We start from the raw sequence: 20,767 nt of genomic DNA, 5'->3' as shown, positions 1-20,767 counted from the left end.
CCATCAGATAAATGTTATATCGAACAAGTTTTCTTACCCACTGTTTACAAGGCATAGGAACTGCAGGCATCTGTTATCTCATAGTTGTGCTTTATATACCATTAACATACTGAAATTTAAAGTTATTCCACCGAATGCCTTTGATGCGAAACTGACACGTCTCTTTTTGAACTTTTCTTGAATACAGGTATTCTGGTGTGTGGCTGATAACGAGGTGCGGTTTGCTAATGCGAAGCGGATATGATATCAATGATTGGCGTCTTTGTATATCCATCCTCATTCTTTATGGTGTGGTGTCTCGATTCATTGCTTTCTTGTGTTTGGTAATATTACAGAGGAAATAAAGGTATCCCATCAACACGGTAAACTCAAAGTTAACTATTATTGATATGTCAAAGAGATGTCCAGATACAAAAACAGAGCTTGAAGATTCTTCATGTTATTTATACTCATTTTCCATCAATCACTGTCCCTCTTGTCAAGTTTAGGGGAGCAGGGTATGAACTTTAGTCCACTGTCCGAGCTAAGCGGTAAGATCATCGTTTGCTAGATGATACTCATCCTCCTCATCAGATTTCTAACTTTCATAGTTTCAGTCTCACTGCACAGATTTCTAACTTTGTTTGGATCTCTCTACAAATTGTCTATAGAATCGATTATTCTGAAATGATGAGATGAGATGAGGAGACCTGTGATTTCCTAAGAATGTTATAATTTTTCTTTCCATAAATCCTTATAATAAGGAGAGGAAGGCGAGAAAGGAGAAATAATGGATGAAAAACTTTCTTTGAAATTTATTCTTCAAAATTTTGGGATAATATACATCACTTTTCTAATAAAGTCAGTTGTTCTGAAATATTGAGATGATGACACCTGTGATTTCTCTAGATTGTTGCAATTTTTCTCCTTATAATTCCGTTTTCTTCTCTTGTTTTCTCACTTGCGGCAAGTTATCCATGGATACGTTGGGCATTTAGCTTCTCAAAAGAACTGGTGTTGTCTCCTTTCTAGGTTAATATAATTTTTATATTTATCTCAAAACTAAAAAAAAATAACAATCCAATTCTTATTGAATAGAAAAAAAAAGTAAATATCCGAAGATTGGAAAATAATGATCAGAAAATATGGATCAAAAAAATCATTTCATATTAAATTGCACTGCCAATACCTTTAGATGCAAACTGAGATTTGGCTGTGACACTTTTTATATTGCGGAGTCTGAAAATTTAAGCTATTGGAAGAAGAACCAGCTCAACCTAATAAACTTATATAACAAATTTTAGGGACTAAACTAATAAAAGTTGTGGTATGTAATGGACTTGTTGCATGCTCTAAAAACTTCGAGGAGAGGACCCAGCGAGAACCGCCCAAGCTAATAAACTTAGGTGGCTCGCCTCGTCAACAGCTTGGACAGACGGCGCTCGACCATCATAAAAAACGAAATAATTTCTCCATCAAAACCCACCCACCCAACGCGTATCCAATAATCCAAATGACAACAAACCTCCGGACAGAGCCTCTGCTATGAGAGCGGCGTTTCGAACCGCTATTCCCGCCCTCCTCTCCTCCGCCGCCGCCTTCCGCCCGTGCCGTCGTATTCTCCGCCTCTCCCCTCTTCTCCTCCTCCGAAGCTCTCCCCTCTCGTCGTCGATGGCGAACCACCCCACGCCACCCTCATCCGCCTCTCCTTCGTCCTCCTCCACCGCCGCCGCCGGCGCCACTGTCGGTTTGTCGTCCTCCTCCTCGTCTTCGATGGAGAAGCAGTTCGAGGATTTCCGGGTCCAGCTCGAGGAGTCGGGGAGTGTCCGCGAGCGGATCCGCAGGGTGGTCATGGAGATGGAGGGCGCCATCCGGCTGATGCACTCCAGTCTCCTTCTCGTCCACCAGTCCCTCCCAGCCCCAGGTCCGAAGAACTGAAGTTTTTTCTTTCTTCCCTTTTTGGGGGAAAAAGATTCTATTTTTGGTGTTAGGGTTTTGGTAGGATTTAGGGTTTGGGCTTTTTTTGCTTATTTTTGGGTCTTTTTGTGGTTGCAGAGGTTTTGGAGAAGGCTAGGGTTCAGATTGGGGTGCTTAATGACCTCTTTGGTCGGCTTGCTGAGATCCTCCGAGAATGCCCGGGACAGTATTACAGGTGGTTGCGGTTCTTCTAACTTTGTTTCGCTGCGCTGTTCTCCTTAGATGGAGTTTTTAATTGAAATGGTTTGGGGTTTAGGTATCATGGGGATTGGAAGAGCGAGACGCAGACCGTGGTTTCGCTGCTTGCTTTTCTGCATTGGTTGGAGACCGGGAGTCTTCTCACGCATGAAGAAGCTGAGAAAAAACTTGGATGCAAGGCCTCTTTCCCTCTTATTCCTTTTTTTTTTTAAATGACGTTGCTTCTAATATTCCTTTTTTTTTAAAATAACGTTGCTTCTAATATACTTATAATATTGTTGTTAGAGATGCTGTTACTCTTAGGTTGCTTTCTTTTCATTTATGCCAATCTAGACAACATTTAGAACACAGCTTAAGAGAACACAGCTTTAGTAGCTCCTTTCTATATGTGATAACTGGGTTGCATTTATCTTCCTATAAATCATTAGCTCTCATTGGACCATGACTGCTTGCAAATGTTGTATAATTATCTGAAATAAGTCGCAAGCAAGAATATTACCTAGACTTTCCCAGGGGGTTCCAGATTTTATGATTTATTGCCAAATTTACAGTCATCTAGTAGTCTTGAATTAGACATTTGTGGTATGATCAAATGGTTAGTAACTCAAAATAAAGGACCATTAGGCAAATATGATAATTGGACCGGCACTGGTGGAACTTTGCCAAAGTTAATCATATTGACATTTTGACTTGCGAACCGGCCTGTTCATTTATGTATAGATCATTTTTATTGCCCCATTAAGATCTTAGGTTGAAGGGGTGTTTACTGCATCACATTTACATGCGTAAAAGTGTGCTCAACTTTGTACCATATTCATATGATATCATAGTTAAGACTGCCAAGCTGTTCACAGCCAACTTGAGCAATCCATATCTGCAGATTCTTGCATAAATTATAAAGGTCTTTATCCTTTCAATATGGTCCATTCTTACGGATGCTTGGGGTACTTTGGAGCATACATCATATTTTGTTAGGGAACTTTATTTATTCTTCTGTGATTCATGCAGTGAACACCCATAACATCCATCCAAATTGTGTCAATAATGTATGCAACAACATGGACCAATATTGTGTTAACAAAAATGTGCCTGCAACTATTTGACTAATAAAAAAATCAGTCTTAGTAGTTCAGCATAGATTTGAGATGCATATCCCACTCTTAACTATTGTTAATGAGGGAGCAGGCTAATCCCAATATTTTTAACAATAATGATACCAATAACAAATTATTATACAGGACAAATTATAAAGTGCAGAATCTTTTAGATTTTGTTAAGTATGAGTTAAAATATGCATTGGGTAATGGTATAAAATGGTGATTGAAGGCATTTCATCTTCCTACTTGGAGAAAAAGGATATTGTTCTTAGAATTTCCAAAAGTATACATAAGAAATGAAAAAATGTCCTGTTTAAATCATGTTTGTTCTTTAGAACACCTTTTAGAAAAATGTTTATTAAGTTGCTGTGAGATTATGTAGGTTGGCCTAGTGTCATTGGTTTGAACACATCATGATCCTTTGAGCAAACCTTGCTATCTTGAGCCATAATTTAATCAATATCATCAAAATAAGGTTTATGTTCTGCATTACTTATGTGATGTTACTTTGGGCAAAATGCATGCATATTCACCTTGGAGATCTCTCCAGTTATTCCAAAGTTTTTTACTTTACTTTCTCTGATTGCTTAATGATTTAAGAAAGCCACAATCTTGTTTCAATTGCAGACAGATGATATAATATTGCCTGAATTCTGGTGCAGTTTTCTGAACTTCCAGTTTGTTCCTCCTGCACTTGTTGATTTATATTGCTCTTCTCAAATATTTTCAAAGTTCAAAAATTTGAGACATGGTTTTAAAAACTGTCAGAACGGGACTATATGATGGTATTGTATCATTTTGGTGCAAAACTAGCACAGTATGGGTGCCAGGATGCCGAAACATTGTGTACCGGCACTTACCAGCCATACCAGTATATACTGGTGCTTATTGATGGTACCATACTGGCAATTTATCTTTCTTTTTTCTTGAAGTTGTCTCAATATGTACCATCAGTGCTAGTATCATACTGGTACAGTATTCTAGTGAAAATTGTACAGAGTTATCAGTATTTAAAACATTTTTTTGATGTCTCTTTTGTTGTTTCATTTAGTTACAAACTTTTGGCCTCTATGAATTATTGGGAGCCTCAACTCTCTGACTTATATGGTCTATGGTCCAGCAGCTTATCCAGTTTTGAGTTATTAGTTGTCAATCCTAAGAACATGGACTTGAGAAGGGATTTAAAGTTTTTGTTTGAGCAAGGCTTAGGTATTGCATTCCTGGCACGATAAGCTTGCTGGCCGGCTGCTACATTCACAAATATTTTTGCTAGGCCGACTGTAGAATTATATCCTGTCGGTTATATGCCATCAGTTCCTGATTCCATTTCATCATGTTTTCTCACTGCATGCACGCGTATTGCATTCACCTGAATCCTAGTAGTGCAGAAATTACCATGTAGTATGAGTTGTGATTTATTTACTTTAACATGTGGGTGTCGACTAGTACCATTAGTAAACTCATTGGGCTGTGGTACCCAATGACCTAGGTTCGGATCCTGCAAACACCCTATTAGCTGGGTGGGGGTAACCCCTCTCCCTTTTCTTGAATTGGAAAAAAAGGTTCACTCCCCATCTGAAATGCACTCCATTTCTTCCTATTATTACTGTTATGTAAAGCAGCATTGCAGCGTTCCATTCTAGGTCCAGTTTCTAAACATTGGCATCCCAAACATGATGTTATTGTGAGAATTTTCTTGCAGGATCCAGAAAGTGAACTTTGTAAAAGAATTTGCTAATCTTGTTTTTATTCTGTGCAGTGAATGCTTCGGAGTTTGGTCTGGACATTGAAGATTACCTCATAGGTGCATCTTATTTTCCATAAAAATGTTTGGTTATTAAAACTGAATTTTCTTTTGGAAAACAAAATCCTTGGAGCATTAGCTGGAAAGAAATCACTTTTTTTTTTGTGGCCTATGTCATATGAATGATGTGATTGACTTTGAAATGTTTATATGTCACTGCTGTCATGTTGCTTCTGCAGTTGAGTAGTCACTTCATCTCTTGCTTTTATTTTTTCATCTACCCACATGAAGTACCTATATGATTAGGATGACTACTTTATGTAGTGTATTTGTACATGCAAGCCAAATCATCTGCAAATAATGTCTCTCTGTTATGCAGTTCTACAGCACAGGTGGAGCACATGTTGTAGGAATATATATAGTGAATTACTTATTCTACTTTTCTTTTTATTATGGTTTTTCGTTAGTATACTACTATGTGAAACTTTCTGCATACATTCTTCCTTTGTTGGAAGCGTATTGGCATTGTGTTTAAAGAAATATAGGTCAGTTGTAAATTGTGAATTTGCTTTCTTTTTCTGAGGCATTTGTTACCTACATGACTTATGGATCTATCATCCCATAATATCTGGCAATATCAAATGGAGCTCACTAGCAGGTTTGAGTCTTGTTTGAAAAGTCAAAGCCAATTGTAAAACTGCTTTCGGCAGCAAGCAGTTTCCACATATCGCTTTTAAAAAGCAACCAGCCTCTTCTAAGAAGAGGCCGTCTGAACCTCTTTCTAAAACTATATTGCCATGACAAAGAGCATAATTTGTAGGATTGTAATGTCATAGGTTTAGAAAGTTTGGTCCAGTAGGCAGCTTTATAGTTCTGATATATATATATATATAGGAGCCAATGTAAGAGGATGAAACTGTTGTGCTCAGGAATAAGGTGGTTATCTTTGTAAGGTAACATGTAATATTTCTTAGTCACAAATTGCTGAACATAGGAAGTTTAAATTAGTAATTTTGTGAAATGTGATGAGATATTATATGGCAAAATGTGAAAGGATCGCTAGGTAAAGCCTAGAATAATATAAAGGTAAAAGGTACATAGTTAAATACGCTCATGGAATATTTATATTTAAGAGGGAGTGAAACAGGAATGACATGAGACAAAGGTGATAATAGGCTTTCAAAGACAAACCTCACAAAAGAGAGAAAAACTATAGGAAGCTCAATATGTTCTTTGATGGCTTGGGGTAGTAGAGGTGTGTAGGGTGTTGCAAATTAGCTAAGATGAGGGAGAGCATAGTGGAGATCTGGGTCAGCATAGGTGGATTGATAAGCGATGGAAATTGACTTTTCATGAACATTGGCATGATCAAGGAAAGATTGGCAACTTTTTATTAAAAATTTCTGAATAGAATGTCTAGAATAAACATATCTTAGTAGGATTCATGAGTACTGTTGTTGGTTCTAGATAATTAAAGTATAGACTACTTTGAAAGGGGATGCAAAAGGTAAGGTTTTGGAGCTAGATAAATTACCAACCTAGAAATAGAGTATCCTGGCTGAGACTGGTTTGATTTAGTTAACTAGACTTAAATTGCAACCTTGAAAATAAGATCAAGGTTGATAGAATAAAACTATCATGGTATCGTCAATCTGTGAAAATGGAAGGGCATTTGAAAAATAATTATATTTAACTATCTTTCTACATACAAGTCTCATGGTGGTGTTTTGGAAGAAGATAACTGACCAAAGAAGGAAGTGGAAAACTTACATGTTGAAGTCCTGTACTACTTGTGTTTTGGAATAAAAACTTTTCAAATTACTTTCTTTTGTAGGGAATTGAAGGTCATATGGACTTCCAAGATATAGAACGCACCATTGCTTTTATCATTTGGAGAAAGCATATGATACACTACCATGATGGAGTTTAGTTTTGCAGTAAGATAACATTACCAAAAATTTTGAAGTGTGATTTTCTTAAGGTAGGATATGGAGTGGTTGCAATTTTCAGGATAATTGTGCTCTGTTGGTTTCTGTTCTGGAGGTAGGTGTATGAGGTCTACAGTGGTTTGTTATTAATTAAGTGCCAATTTTGGAAAGTTGCTGGGGCATATATTATTTGCTGATGGTATGTTGATCGATGAGAGAAGAATAATTTGAAGGCCATTATCTTGCAAGCTGTAGATGTCAGCAAAAAGCATAAAGAATTATATTTTATTGAGGTTAAGATGAAAATCAGGCACCATGCATTATTAACAACCAAATGATACTCCAAATTAATCATGTTTCCTATATTTAACCCATTGAACTTGAGAATAGAGAGGCTGATAGCAACCTATTAAATAGGATAAGAGCAGGGTGGTGGAAGAAGAAAGGTGCTTATGGGGTGCATGCAACCATCCCATGCAGTGTATTGCTTAAGCAGAGGAGAATTGAGTGTGGTGGCATTGACACGTTCAGTGTGGAGAGTCAATATGAGTATAGAGAACCTATGAAAACTTGGATGGAAATTGTTATAAAGGTTGAAATTTGAAAATCTTTCATTGCAAAAAGATGTCAAATCAAGCCGAAATAGTCATAAAAAGGCTTAGTTATTTAATAATAATTTTATGATCAGCCATATAAAATCACTGTCTCTTTTCTTTCTTTCATACTGAAAGCATCAGATTGCTGAACCTGTATCACCAGTGTGATAGATGGAGAGAAAACAAAAACAACACAAAACGACAAAATATGTTCTGTTTGTTGTCTCTAAAATGTGAACATGTTAACAATATAAATGAGTATTAAGTATAATTGTATATGTTCTAGTAAATAGCATTCAGGTATATATAAGGTGTCAATTTATTTATTTATTTCCCCTTTCTGTTGGGAAAAAATGAAAGAAGTATTTAGCCCTTTCTTGGCTTAACAAAAAAAGAACAAACAGAAATAAGAATTAATGTTTTAATAAAATTCTTTATTATCTTAGCAACTTTTTTCCTAGAGAATTATAATCTCTAAAACATGGCTTGACTTTGGATATGTTTCTAAGAACAAGAGTGAAACATGTTCACCCTGAAACATGCATAACTTTTGGAGAAATTTCGAGTTACTATGATTTTATGGATACATCTTCAAGTAATGTGCTTGTCTAGGTATGTGAAGATACCATTGGCTTTCTTTTTGGAAAGTTGAAAGCTAGGTAAGCAATGGTTGGTAGAAACATATGCATCGAGATCTGGTTGCTTATGACTTAGAGGATATGTCTTTCCCTGGACCCACGACTTTATCAATTGGTGGATTCTTGAAATCAAACTTGAAACTACCTTAAGCCATGTCTCGCAGGACCACCTATTTTCATTCTAAAGGATCTTTGCAATCTTTTCCTCCCCTGGTAATTGTCTTCTTAATAATGGTAATCTTAGAGCTTATGATCTGCTGGTTCTCTTCAAATAATATCTGATCATTTATTAGAAACTTGTCAACAAATTTGTCTCTTCAGGTGCAATATTGATAATTCTGGAGCTTAGTTTGGGTTATATTTAGATGTAAATGACTTGCCATCTAGTATGCGTTGTATATGTTACTGTGATCTCTCTGTAATTTCTAGATGGAAAAGAATCATCTGTGTATTGTTTTGGGGAATATGCTATAGAATATTAAGCAAAGTCATTTTTCTTTTGCAGGATTGTGTTTTATGTCCAATGAAATGGTAAGACATTGTATGCCAGCTATGGCATTTGTCTATTTACTCTTTACATGACTGAAAGGGAAATAAGTTATTGACCCACAGTTCATGGCTTTCCAGCCCAGATATGTGGTAAATCAAGTAACTGCTGGGGATTATGATTGTCCAAGGAAGGTGTTGAAGTTCTTGACTGATCTCCATGCAGCCTTTAGGATGCTAAACCTTCGAAACGACTTCTTGCGTAAAAAGTTTGATGGTAGGTTCTCATATGTTATTCTTGTATAGTTGAACCAGTAGTGACAAATACACTCATTCAGAAACTTGCATATATACATTTCCTGGCTCCATTTCTCAACTTAATATTTTTGGATTTTGTTTTAGAAGCCAAATTTCTGTTATTTGAACGTTGCGTGCTTATCCAACTTTCTAACACAAGCTTCTCAATGGCAGGCATGAAGTATGACTTGAGAAGAGTTGAAGAAGTCTACTATGATGTCAAGATCCGAGGTCTGGCATCTGGGGAGACCACAAAAGATCAAACCACCCAAGCTTGATGGATACTAGAGTTGCTGCAATAAATGCCGATGTTTCTATTTGTTTTTGTCAATGTCTTGCTTTGCTGTAACCCAAAGTTTTAACCTGAATTACTCTTTAACACTTCGATACTTGAAAATCTTTCTTGCAGTTCTGATTCGCCATCTATGTATGGAGTGTACCCTTGGATAGCTTGGATTTGTAAGGCAGAGTCATGGTCAAGAAGCTTGGATTTGGATGAGTGAAGGGCAGAGTCATGGTCGAGAAGCTTGGATTTGGATGAGTGAACTGGGGAAAAAAGGTTCATCTTCACAGCTTAAGTTCTACCTCTGAAGAATGTCAAATACAACATTCTTTTGGTATCTGGATCAGCACAATTACTTTTAAAAGAGATGTTCTGTTCTACCAGCGCTACATCCTTTTTTTCCAAGTCATGCTGATTTAACCTTGGTTTTCTTCTCTCTCTTTCTCTACGAAACATCAAGGTTACAAGTTTTTTATCCTTGTTGATATCTGCATATCTCCTTGCTATAATCTGCATGTCCCTGTTGAATCTGAAGTGTGCGAGGATACCTTTCTTTGGAACTGGTGCTACTGTTGGGAGGCGAACAGGCCTTGGACTGGTCCTGTTTCCAACTCGCAGGCCCAAATTTGTCAAGGGCTGAACAAGGACCGGTTGGAGTGTGAGTAAATTTAATATAGGTAAATTGATAGAATTATATTCAATTACGTTAAATTCATGAACGCATGGTTGGCTCTGTTACTTGACCTTGGCTTGTTTATGATTCGAGCAAGCTTGAGCATGGCATGGCGTGGCCGGTCAGTATGTTTATACCCGTGGCCAGCCACGGGCCCTCATACCATTCTCGTCTGACTTCAGGATTTGAAGTCAGACCTACTAATAATTTGGCGCGTTTGCCCCATGCTCATCCAATTTGGCATGTCTATGGTTGTTCGCTTGGTTGCTCGCTTCACAACTCAAAGACAAGTCTCCTAGTTGAGACAAATGTCTCGGAGGCAACCAAGACTTTGACCCTCATTGCATACTCCATTTTTTTATAATAATAATAAACTGTCGGTGGCAATCATGTCCCCTACATCCTCTACAGTCTACAGCCCTAGGTGTAGGATTACCAATAACAAATATTTTATTAGGTCAAAAAATATTCAGGCCAGGCGTCATCTTTAAAATGGCACCTCTGGTGAGATGTGATGAGGAGCAGAATTTGTATGGCCGACAAGCATTTGCAGAGAACTCTGCAAGAATTTCCTGGAACCGATATTATAAAGTATTTGCGCTTCTCTTGTCGTCAATAATGATGAATTTCTCAGATTGAAGGCTTCTTTATTTTCTCTTGGAAATTTGGAGGGCCCGGAAGTTGAATTTATTTGAAGGCATTTCTGTGCTCCAACGTCGCCCTTAATCTATCCAAGTTCACTTTGCTGACATCTTTTTTATCTTCTTCTCGATTAGGCCTCTAAGACTTCTCTGGCAATCATCTGGTTTCTTGCTATGTGACTGCTTTCGGAGAGTTGCTCTTGCAGGGTCAATTCTACTCTCTACAACTTCTGTCCTAATGGCACAGCTATCGGCGGCACGGAAAGGTCTCGGGATGGTTGTTCAGGATCTTCGTGCCACCACACCACCAATATCTGCAATACCTCATCTGCTACTCATCCCTACTTCCGCAACCATGGTGTGTTGCTCAACTTATTGAGGATTTCCGGGCCTCACAGATTTGTAGAGAAGGGACTCAATCGGCCAACCTCTTGGCCAACATGGCTGTCCCTCGCAAAACTCCCGATTTGGATTAGATCTATCAGCTCAATATAGCCCGATCCAACTAGAAAGCAACACCAACACTTCCAAACAAAGAAGAAAAAAAGGACAGGTCGATCATTTTTTTATTCGTATTTCTTTTCGGTTGGGTTGTTCCACCACTGAATTGGTGGACCTAATCCAACTAATAATTTCTTATGCCTATACCAGACTCAAATTAAGGTTCAAGCTCTAGCTATTACACACATATTAAGAGAAAAAAAAAAAAAAAACTCTATGAATGACTTACCCATGTGACACTCGGTACTCTTTAGCCAATGATAAACCAAGCAAGAAATAGAGTGGAGGTAGATAGAAACAACTGAGAACTATCAAGGTTCTAGTAGATCTGTATCATAGTATCCATTAAATAAATAAGCAAATACTTCTCAAATTAACCATATATAATTTTTCCTTTGAGAAGAAGAGAAGTAGCCCGATCCTATTGATGTTTAAGAATGCACTATTCAAGAATGAACTTCTGAATTCTTAGTTGCTAACTAGAAGGATGGTACCATCAGGGTAAGAAATGGTTCACCTTCCAGTCCACATTAACTGATAATTTTCGTCCCTCGATTTTGATCACCACGTTTAATTCTAATTATGTACCTACTTGAGTATAACTGTATACAGAACCAAATATAAGTACACAGAACAAGTAACTGCATTCAAAACACTTGTATAAGACAAGTATAATATGCTAAGTTTATGAACAACTCAAAAAATAAAAATAGTGGTTAAATAAAGGACTGAATGTTAAATTGTTCTTCACAAATACTCTCAGGATGATCACCTTCTTCACGCTTTTTTTAATATGCCATGTCTCTGCGGCATCCAAATCCACAAGTTTGGGAGCCCTCCACTGCTTACCCTTCCATACCCACCGTATCCTTCGCACGTAATACCTTTCCCAAAAGCAGCCCTCATCTTCTAAAGCTCATAAAATATTAGCATAACCACCAAGCAACCAAAGATATCATAAGCCAAAACCCCACATGGAGCCACAATTGGAAGCCAAGAAACGAGTTCCCTCCGCCCTCCTCACCTGCAATGCCTCGTCCTCGTGCGAGGCGGTTATTCGACTCCTCACCAGAAACCAACCTCTGTGAAAGCTCCCTCCCATCCTCTCCTGGCACCCAAGTCCAATGTTCTTCCTTATTCCCAAAGACTCCATCCCCCTCCCACCAGAATCCATCCACCAACTCCGACGCCTACCCAGGCCTTTTTAGCGAGAGCTCCACATGCTGCTTTGGGCCGAAGTGCAGGATCTTCCCTTTGTCTCTCATGGCGCATGGCATTCGCAGTCACGCCACGGCTCCCGCGGCCCCCCGAATGGTAAGCTCATTGCGCTGCAATGGCTAACTTAGATTTCATTTACTAGATTATGCTAGATGTTTTGCATCGTATGGTTTCATCAGGTTCCTCTATGTCCATGTCCTTCGCATGCATCTAGTTAATTTTGAATGTCAAAACAGGGAACAAGAAATTGCAATATGATATCACCGTTTGTGTTCCACTCAAAAAAAGATTTTTGTGTCTGGTTAAGGCATGGCCTAAAAGTGGGGACATGGAGAGGATGAATTCTGCCCAAGATGTGCTTAATAAATGTTTAACGCAATAAATGTGTCGTATAAATGTTGTTGGAAAAATTAGTATGACATTGTGACTGGGTGCCTGAGGTGTGCTCAAGATATGCTTAAAGAACTGCTCTGATAAACTTATATCATGCCGTTTAGATGTTCTAGAGTCGGTCATCATAAGTTAGGAGAATGCTTGTTGGTTTTAATATATATATATATATGTAATGCATCGGTGCTTATTTATTGCTTTGCTTGTAATGTTTCAACTAAATTTTAGGTATGTTTTTTATTTTCCACATGAGTACAATCTGTTTTACTTGTGATCAGGGGTCCAAAGAGCAATTGCATTTTAGAAAGCTTTGTTTTTTATAGGGTATTTAGTGGTTTTTCCGAATTGTGATAATATTGTTTACAGCGTAGTATTGTTGATTACCAGATTATATTAGTCGAGGTGATTTATATGTTTTTATTTGTTTTGAGAATACAGAGAGTGAAGGACATGAGTGTGAAACAGAGAAGGCAAGAGCTTGAACAAGAGGTAAGATGCTATATAAATTCCATCAGAGTTTTCCCTTTTAGTAGCTTTTATAACTTTAATTTCTAGTCGGTGACAGTGTATGGGAACTGACAAAATAGAGATATTAATATTAGAATCAGCTTGTCCCAAGGGAAAATAGAGAAAAGTAGTCCTGAGAAAACTGCACTTGACGTTGATAAACAAACTGCTGCTATCTTACCTACTACTGATACACTGTCAAAGATTTGAGTCCCACCTTGCATCCTCCTGATTTTGATGGCTGTGATTGTGACACAACACTAAGTTTGGTACCTAAGGAAGCAAAACCATCACAAAATTGGTCCTTTTTGTTGTCCAAGTGGCCCCAGGTGCTAGACTCAGGACATTAAGCTGGTGAGTCATTTCTCTCCATGTGGAATGGAGTGGGAGAAAGAGAGCATTTAGCACGGCCTAGTACGCACCTTGTTTGAAAGGTATTGTCTACATTGTCCTCCCCGTGACTTGTGGATGCGAATGAAATGAGTTGGACCAACGGCGAGCATTATCCGAATTTATTACATATTTGAATTAGATCAGATAGGTGAATCCAAGTCTAATATATTATTATTCAAATCGGATTGGATCAGATTTAATATTTATTATATTTATCCTTCAATTTTTTTGAACAGAATCAGGTTAATGTGTATAAATTGATGAATTACATCATAGACATATTATGTAATAAAATTACAATTAAACAATATATAGAATATAGATATTAGCAACAGAACATTTCACATAAGATTGATTGGCCACATACTTAAATCATTACGATGATATAAATTGATGATAGTTGTTTTAACCGGCCTTAGTGTCATGTTCCTTGTAACGGACATGTGATACTGAATAGTTCAAATTGGAGATTGCTTTCAATTCTCCCCTTCAACAATATAAATTGAGGATTAATTACATGAAATGTCACTGTTATAATTAAATTGGTTTATTAAATTCAAATTGGAAATAGTATATTTCTATCAGGTTAGTTTGGGATCAAATTTGGTTGTTTAGCGATCTATATTTAAGTCCAAGCCAATCCAAATGATTTCAAGTATGATTGGATTATGTTAATTTTGGGCTGGTTCCGAATTGGAAACAGATTTGTCCAATCCAATTATACAGCCCAATTGTCACGAGGGGACCTTATGTTACTAAAGGAGGGCAAGAGTTTAGGTTCATAAGAAGTGAGTCTATCCCTCCTTGTAAAATTTATCGAAATCTTGTGACCTGCGCCTGATTCTCACTTTCGTGGGATCAAGATGAGCAACACCTGAGACTCATTGCATTGTGTGTCCAAGAGGCAAACAAATCACATTATAAAGGTAGCAATTGTGGCGAGTGATCTCCACATCAGAAGCTTTCCTTCTTTCTTTCTTAATTACCTTATTTCTTTTAATTTTTTCTTACCTTTCCTTCTGCTTTAAAAAAATAAAAAAAAAATTAAGAAGTAGGAAGTGTTCTTGTTAGGGATGACTATTGATATTATCCAAATATGAAAACAGGAAAGTTAGATAAATCAGGACATTTTTGTAAAAACATGGATCTGAAGCCACAGATTTCTCAAAAAAGTAGGACTAAATTTTGCAACCCTAAGGGATGTTACTTCAAAACCTCTAGGTGGGGTTTATGTTTGTTTTGGAACAATGATATTTTTTAAAAAAAATGTTGATGTTGTTGCAGGTGGCTCAGCTTCAGAAAATGTTGAATGATGAGGAGAAAGTGCATGAAGTTCTGGAACGCGCACTACTCCCTCAAGCTGCTAGACACACCCTTCATATTCCAAGCTTCCTTCCAAAAAAGGTATTCTTTTATCTTTGTAACTGTTCATCGATCCCTCCAAAAAATGAGGCAATTTGGAATCCAAATAGGCAATACAAAACTTGCATCATCAGGAACTCTTTTCTTTGAACTATCATTTGAATGCATGCATACATACATAAACACACAAAAAAAAAAATACAGAGAGAGAGGCATCAAAATGAAATGTTGTCAGCACAATTGCCTTGTGATTTCTGACCAACCATAAATCCACATAGCAAATCAAGAGGGGAAATAGAATAATGAAGGGAGAAACAATGATAATAAACAAATATTTTTGTAGCATTAGATATGGAAGACATTATCTATATTGGAGAGAAGCTATTTATTCTTTGAAGAAAAAGGATGCTATTTATGTAGAAAACTCACTAATGACTAAAACCTAAGCAAAACTTAAAAATTAATCTTGGTCTTTGAATTGATGATTTAGGAAGTTTTAGATTCTCCTAAAATTCACCGCAAATTTGTCTCATTAATTAGGAAGCTGGTTGGCAACCTAGAAGACCCAAAATAGTAAGAAAAAATCTAAGTTTATTTCATAATCAGTTTGGAAAATGAGTTTCAAATAGTGATACATCAAGAGTTCGACCAAGACCCAGTTTTCATTGTTTAAGCTGGAGCTATGACATCTAGACTCCAAATTATGCAATTATCAGAATGATAATGCTTAGCCAATAAGCAATTTGGTGGGAGCAATTTTATCTTTAGTTTCAAATTGTTCTTTTTTTTTCAGTTTACTGATCTTTTGAGTGCCAGAATTTGAAGCCATATGATACCATGATTCGCAGAACTATGATGCATTCCACCCATTTTGTATCGTCAAGTGCCCTATTCATTTGTCAGTCATGTGTCAAATTTTTTTCTAACTTTTACTATGTAACTCTATGGCAAAAAGAAAAGATTTTATCAAATAATTTTTCTGGGACCAGTATACTTTCTCCAATAGTCTCCAATAGATGCACTTTATTTCTTTATAAATTATAGATATTTTTTTTCTTTGCAAAGGGTTCTAATTATTAAAAAAATGAGTCAAACAAAAGATCCATTCAAATTATAATAGCAGGTAGCTGTGTTTTGCATTTGAAGCTAACATTATAGCTTTTCTCAAATTAGTTGTAGGGAATATTTTTGTAGTTGTAAAGAATATCTTTGTTTATGACGTGTACTTTCTTTTCTTATGAAGTTGAAGTTTTAAAAAGTACAATAAGATTTTGATGCCTTTTGTTCTTAAAAATACTTTATAAAAAAATTTCGATATCTTACTAAACAAGGTTCATGATACTGATACTGGTTATTGTACTGGTACCTTATTAGTGTGGCTATGCCTAATATAGTAAAGTATGCCTAGTATGGTACAGTATGCCTAATATGGTACAGTACATCCTCCATACTAGCATAAAGTTGGAAGATCCTTTTATCACACTCAACCACATTACCACTTGAAATCAGGCAATACAGGTTAGTACAATACAAAATCAAGTAAAACCCACCGGTTCCACCCAGTACAAGCCAGTTTGGCCCCCTATGTCATATCGAAGCTCAATACCATATCAATACCTACAGTATGGTATACCCAGTACAAGGCAGTTTGGTGAACCATGATGTTGAATATCATAACTATTTGTACACTCCTATAATTGAAGTTGACAACCTTCCTTCATATCAGTTTCACATTACCGTCGCATGGATATTGTCAAAACCCATAAACTTATATGACTTAATAAGTTGTGAATTTCCTAAACCTATAAAAAACACCCTCCACAATTATCCAAATCATGGCAGAATTTTATTTTCCATGAAAAATATGATCTTCATAATAATTATGCCATACATAATAGGGCTTCACTTTTTTCATCTTAATGAATTATCTAACTAGAGTTATGAATCGCATACTTTTGAAAATTACATCAAGTAAACCACATTACATAAATCAAATTAAATTATATCATATTAAAATATATTATTAGATCTGCTTCAATCTCACAACATGCTTGTTCTGTTATGTATATCACTTTTCTTTCTATTCCTTAAAAAAGTTAATGTTTCAAAATATTTATCTGCTAAACATTTCATGCATAAATTGCACAGGCAAAAGAACTTCTGGCAGAACTTGTAATGGTGGAAGAAGAGATAGCTCGTCTTGAAGATGAAATAAGCAGAATTCAGCAAGGTTTAAACAATGAACAAGAAGCTCGAATAAAGGAGACTTCAATATCTAATCATTGTAAGCAAATAAATGATAGTACAGTTTCACCTCTTGACCATCCACCGACAGCTCCATCTCAAGCTCCTGGTACCAAAGTAATGCAAGAGAAGGTTGCAATGGAAACCAAACCTATGTTCTTCATAAACCAGGCAATAAAAGGAAACTACTTAATCCACGGTTTCACTAATGATGGAGATATCAGAAGCATAGTTAAGACTATTGGTAGAAGGGAAAATCAGAGGGTGGTGGAACTAAAAGAGAGAGTTTCAATGAAAAGCGGAATGATTGAGAAGGCATCTATGCCTAAGCTGCCCCCAAGACCTCCAACAACTAGAGTAAGTCTAGTTTCTCTCAGTTCACACTATTATGTCAAACTATGATGTGAATACCTTTTAAATAAGAAGAGGATAAAAGGAAGATATATATATATATGTGTGTGTGTGTATATATATATATATGTATGTATGTATATATATATATATATATATATATATATATATATATATATATATATATATATATATATATATATGTATGTATGTATGTATATATATATATGTATTATATATATATATATATATATATATATATATATATAGATATAGATATGCAAACATATTTTACTCTTTCTGCTATGGCTTTTTGTAAAGTTTGTTTTTATCTATTTCTTATAGCTAATTTTAATTTTAGTTCAATTTTCAGCCATCAAATGCTGATGCAGATATGCTACTCAAACTCTTACAAGAACCTTCTTCCATTGCAAAGTCATCAGATAAGGAGTATCAAAAATGCCAGCCAAACAAATTATCTGAGAAAATTATGAAGTGCTTGATTTGCATTTTCTTAAGGTTGATAAGAACTTCACGAGCTGTGGAACTAGAAAAAGCAGGCAATTTATCAAGGTCCAACAGCTCATTTTTAAGATCAGGAAGCTTCAGAGCTGATGGTAGTGTGAATTTAAATGCAAGCATTACCACTCAAAAGGAGACGAGGCAGCAAGATCCCTATGGGATTTTTCAGATTGAAGGTTCTCTTTCAAGAGATATTGGTCCTTATAAGAATCTTGTTAAATTCACATTGAGTTCTTTGGATTTAAAGGGAATATCAAATTCTCTTTCTTTACTGAACCAATTAAGGTGAGTATCAACATGATTTGTCATATTAAATGATTTAAAATAACACATACATGAGAATAATCATTTTGCATGTGTATATACATTAATTTTTCATAGATTTTTTATACATCTAAACCTTGCATAGTTGTTGTAGCCCTAGAGCTTGCATTACATATTAATTTGTTCCATGTATTCATGTATTTTTTGTTATGGTAGCAATTCTAATTTTGTTAACTTCTTTCTTAGGGCGCTATTGAACAGCCTCCGAGAGGTGGATTTGAGATTTTTGACCCACCATCAGAAATTAGCATTTTGGATCAACTTGTACAACACCTGTATCATGCATGTATAGCATGGTTACAACCATTTTTAACCCAATTATTGCATGAATATGAGCTAAGAATCTTTCATCAAAGCATTATCTAACATATCATGGATGTTTATGCCCTTTTCAGGGATTCCTGGAGCATGGTTTGCCATCAGATCCAGAAAAGGTGCTTGGTTTGAAAAATAAGGTATTCAAAGCCTAAGTCACTGTAATTCATTGGACCGCTAAAAATATTAAAATGATTGTCATTAAAAACTATATTTTCTGTATAGGCTGTGCTTAATATTGGAGGAAACAAACTTAATGCTTTAGCAATAGAACATTTTATTCTAAGACAACCATCAAGCATGAAAGAGGTAAGTGTCTTAATTTTAATTTTCTGTAGTTAGTATTAAGCTTAACTTTTTATTCTACAGTTTAGCACATGCAATGCATGTGCTTGGGAGATGAAAGAACCGTTAAGTAGAGCCTCATATACTTGAGAAAATTAATGTCTAATATTTGAATGAGTTATTGGACAGGATCATTGGAAAGGTGAGAAGGATGACAAAGAAGAAGCCGTACGGAGTATTTATGGATTGGAACACCCAGAGCCTAATATTATATTTGCATTATGTTCCGCAAGCAAATCTTCTCCAGCTGTAAGTAAATTTTCTCCCATCATTCATACTTAATAGTGTGATTAACCAGGACATTAGTAATAACTATTGAAGAGTACTTTATAACTTGAATGTTTCGGAATATTTTAGAAGATGTTTTTTAGGAAACAATGATGGCCAGTGTCTCCCACTTGTATCATGCCTTATAACATCCCTCACAATGATGCTAGTCTAACTAATGGCTGATAGTGGTGGGGGATAACAACATATTGACAAGCATCACTGCAAGCTGTTAAACTACCAGCCAACATATTTCTTACTTTCTAAAGCGTGCCAGTAATAGATCGAATTTATGTGCAGGTGAAAATATATACATCTGATAATGTCTTAAGTGAGTTGGAAAAAGCAAAGTTGGAGTACCTACAGGCTTCCATAGTGGTGACTAGTACAAAAAGGCTGATGATCCCAAAGCTCCTATTCTCCAACATGCATGACTTCGCTGAGAACTTGGACTCATTAGCGGATTGGATATGCAACCAGCTTCCTACTTCTTGGTCTTTAAGGAAATCTATGGTTGAGTGTTTGAAAGGGAAAAGTAATGGAAAAATATCTGACATCGTGGATATAATGCCTTACGATTTTGAATTCCAATATCTATTGCCCATGTGAATATTTTTTTGTAAGATTAGCATAAAATTCAGTGGTGCATGGTGAGAAGAGATAAGCAGTTGTTTATGGGACATATATGTTAATCTTTTTAAATCAAATTCTTTTGGAGGGAAAATTTTAAATTTTGAAGTGATTTTTAAATCAGATTTTTTTTATATACTGTAGCATGATATTTAGATTCAAAATTTTACATCATCCCTCTGGGTCCTTACTCTAAATAGTGAAACTTTGATCTACTTCATAACATACAAATTTAAAAGTTATTTGGTAAACTTAATCAAAATATTATACTCGTAGAAATGATAAAACAAATCATTCAGTTTTTAATAATTTGAAGAAATAAATCTACTGAAGTTTCATCATCTCTGTCATTCCTCCATAATATGAACTTTTACGAAGCAAGATGAACTTACATGATTCTTTCGAAACGCATGCAAAGGTATATATAACGCGCACACAAAAAAAAAACACTAGTGAAAAAAGTTATAGGAAAAATGTAGAACATAAATTATATCTCTTTTAAATACTAATGTAACTTGGTATGCTAAATAACATGGAAAATTGAAACCAATGTTTTAATTGAGGGCTATTATAATGGCTTTAAAGGGGTCCAGTATATTATGTATAATGTGAATTTAAATTTTGGTTGTTGATCCAAGAGGGTCACCTGATCTGCCGTGGACCAATCTGGTCTCTTTAAGTAGTCGGTCTGCATAGGGATTGAGAATAAGTGCTGCCACATTCAAGACTTGGAAGCTTGAATTTTAGGAAGCTATAACTTTTAATCTGTGAAAAATTTGGCTACATGATAGGAAATGAAGTTGTGTAGTACTTAAGATCTAGCTTCTCCCTAAATATCAAAATTTTATAATATGTTTTATT

The 20,767-nt window shown here is 35.9% G+C and overlaps 3 protein-coding genes across 5 annotated transcripts in view; all 3 read left to right on the top strand.

Annotated features, from left to right (window-relative positions):
• Window positions 1–1,041, top strand: part of LOC103696855 (ABC transporter G family member 28-like) — a 29,306-nt gene extending 28,265 nt beyond the window's left edge. The window contains exon 14 of the mRNA XM_039123624.1: window positions 188–1,041. Within this exon, the coding sequence (XP_038979552.1) occupies window positions 188–344 (157 nt within the window). The 3' untranslated portion in view covers window positions 345–1,041. The remainder of the gene's footprint in view (window positions 1–187) is intronic.
• Window positions 1,042–1,271: 230 nt separating this feature from the next.
• LOC103714540 (translin) lies at window positions 1,272–9,700 on the top strand. 2 transcript variants are annotated; one of them, XM_008801823.3, is made up of 8 exons: window positions 1,272–1,903; window positions 2,035–2,131; window positions 2,213–2,328; window positions 5,011–5,055; window positions 8,663–8,688; window positions 8,785–8,920; window positions 9,115–9,221; window positions 9,350–9,700. In XM_008801823.3, exons 1-7 carry the CDS (start codon window positions 1,525–1,527, stop codon window positions 9,216–9,218), a joined length of 903 nt encoding a protein of 300 aa, XP_008800045.2. In that variant the 5' UTR covers window positions 1,272–1,524; the 3' UTR covers window positions 9,219–9,221; window positions 9,350–9,700. The 2 variants fall into 2 exon arrangements, with proteins under 2 accessions (XP_008800045.2, XP_038979554.1); XM_039123626.1 differs by having other exon boundaries at window positions 9,115–9,250; window positions 9,350–9,660.
• A 233-nt stretch (window positions 9,701–9,933) lies between these two features.
• LOC103714542 lies at window positions 9,934–20,014 on the top strand. 2 transcript variants are annotated; one of them, XM_039123625.1, is made up of 10 exons: window positions 9,934–12,352; window positions 13,085–13,135; window positions 14,831–14,950; window positions 17,057–17,509; window positions 17,865–18,310; window positions 18,536–18,635; window positions 18,745–18,804; window positions 18,890–18,973; window positions 19,139–19,258; window positions 19,577–20,014. In XM_039123625.1, exons 1-10 carry the CDS (start codon window positions 12,068–12,070, stop codon window positions 19,883–19,885), a joined length of 2,028 nt encoding a protein of 675 aa, XP_038979553.1. In that variant the 5' UTR covers window positions 9,934–12,067; the 3' UTR covers window positions 19,886–20,014. The 2 variants fall into 2 exon arrangements, with proteins under 2 accessions (XP_038979553.1, XP_008800047.2); XM_008801825.4 differs by having other exon boundaries at window positions 9,944–12,352; window positions 17,877–18,310.
• Window positions 20,015–20,767: the final 753 nt, after the last annotated feature.

The sequence above is a fragment of the Phoenix dactylifera genome, chromosome 2 (genome assembly GCF_009389715.1).
Source record: "Phoenix dactylifera cultivar Barhee BC4 chromosome 2, palm_55x_up_171113_PBpolish2nd_filt_p, whole genome shotgun sequence".
In the NCBI taxonomy this organism is placed as follows: domain Eukaryota; kingdom Viridiplantae; phylum Streptophyta; class Magnoliopsida; order Arecales; family Arecaceae; genus Phoenix; species Phoenix dactylifera.
This window is presented reverse-complemented; position numbering and strand designations above follow the sequence as displayed.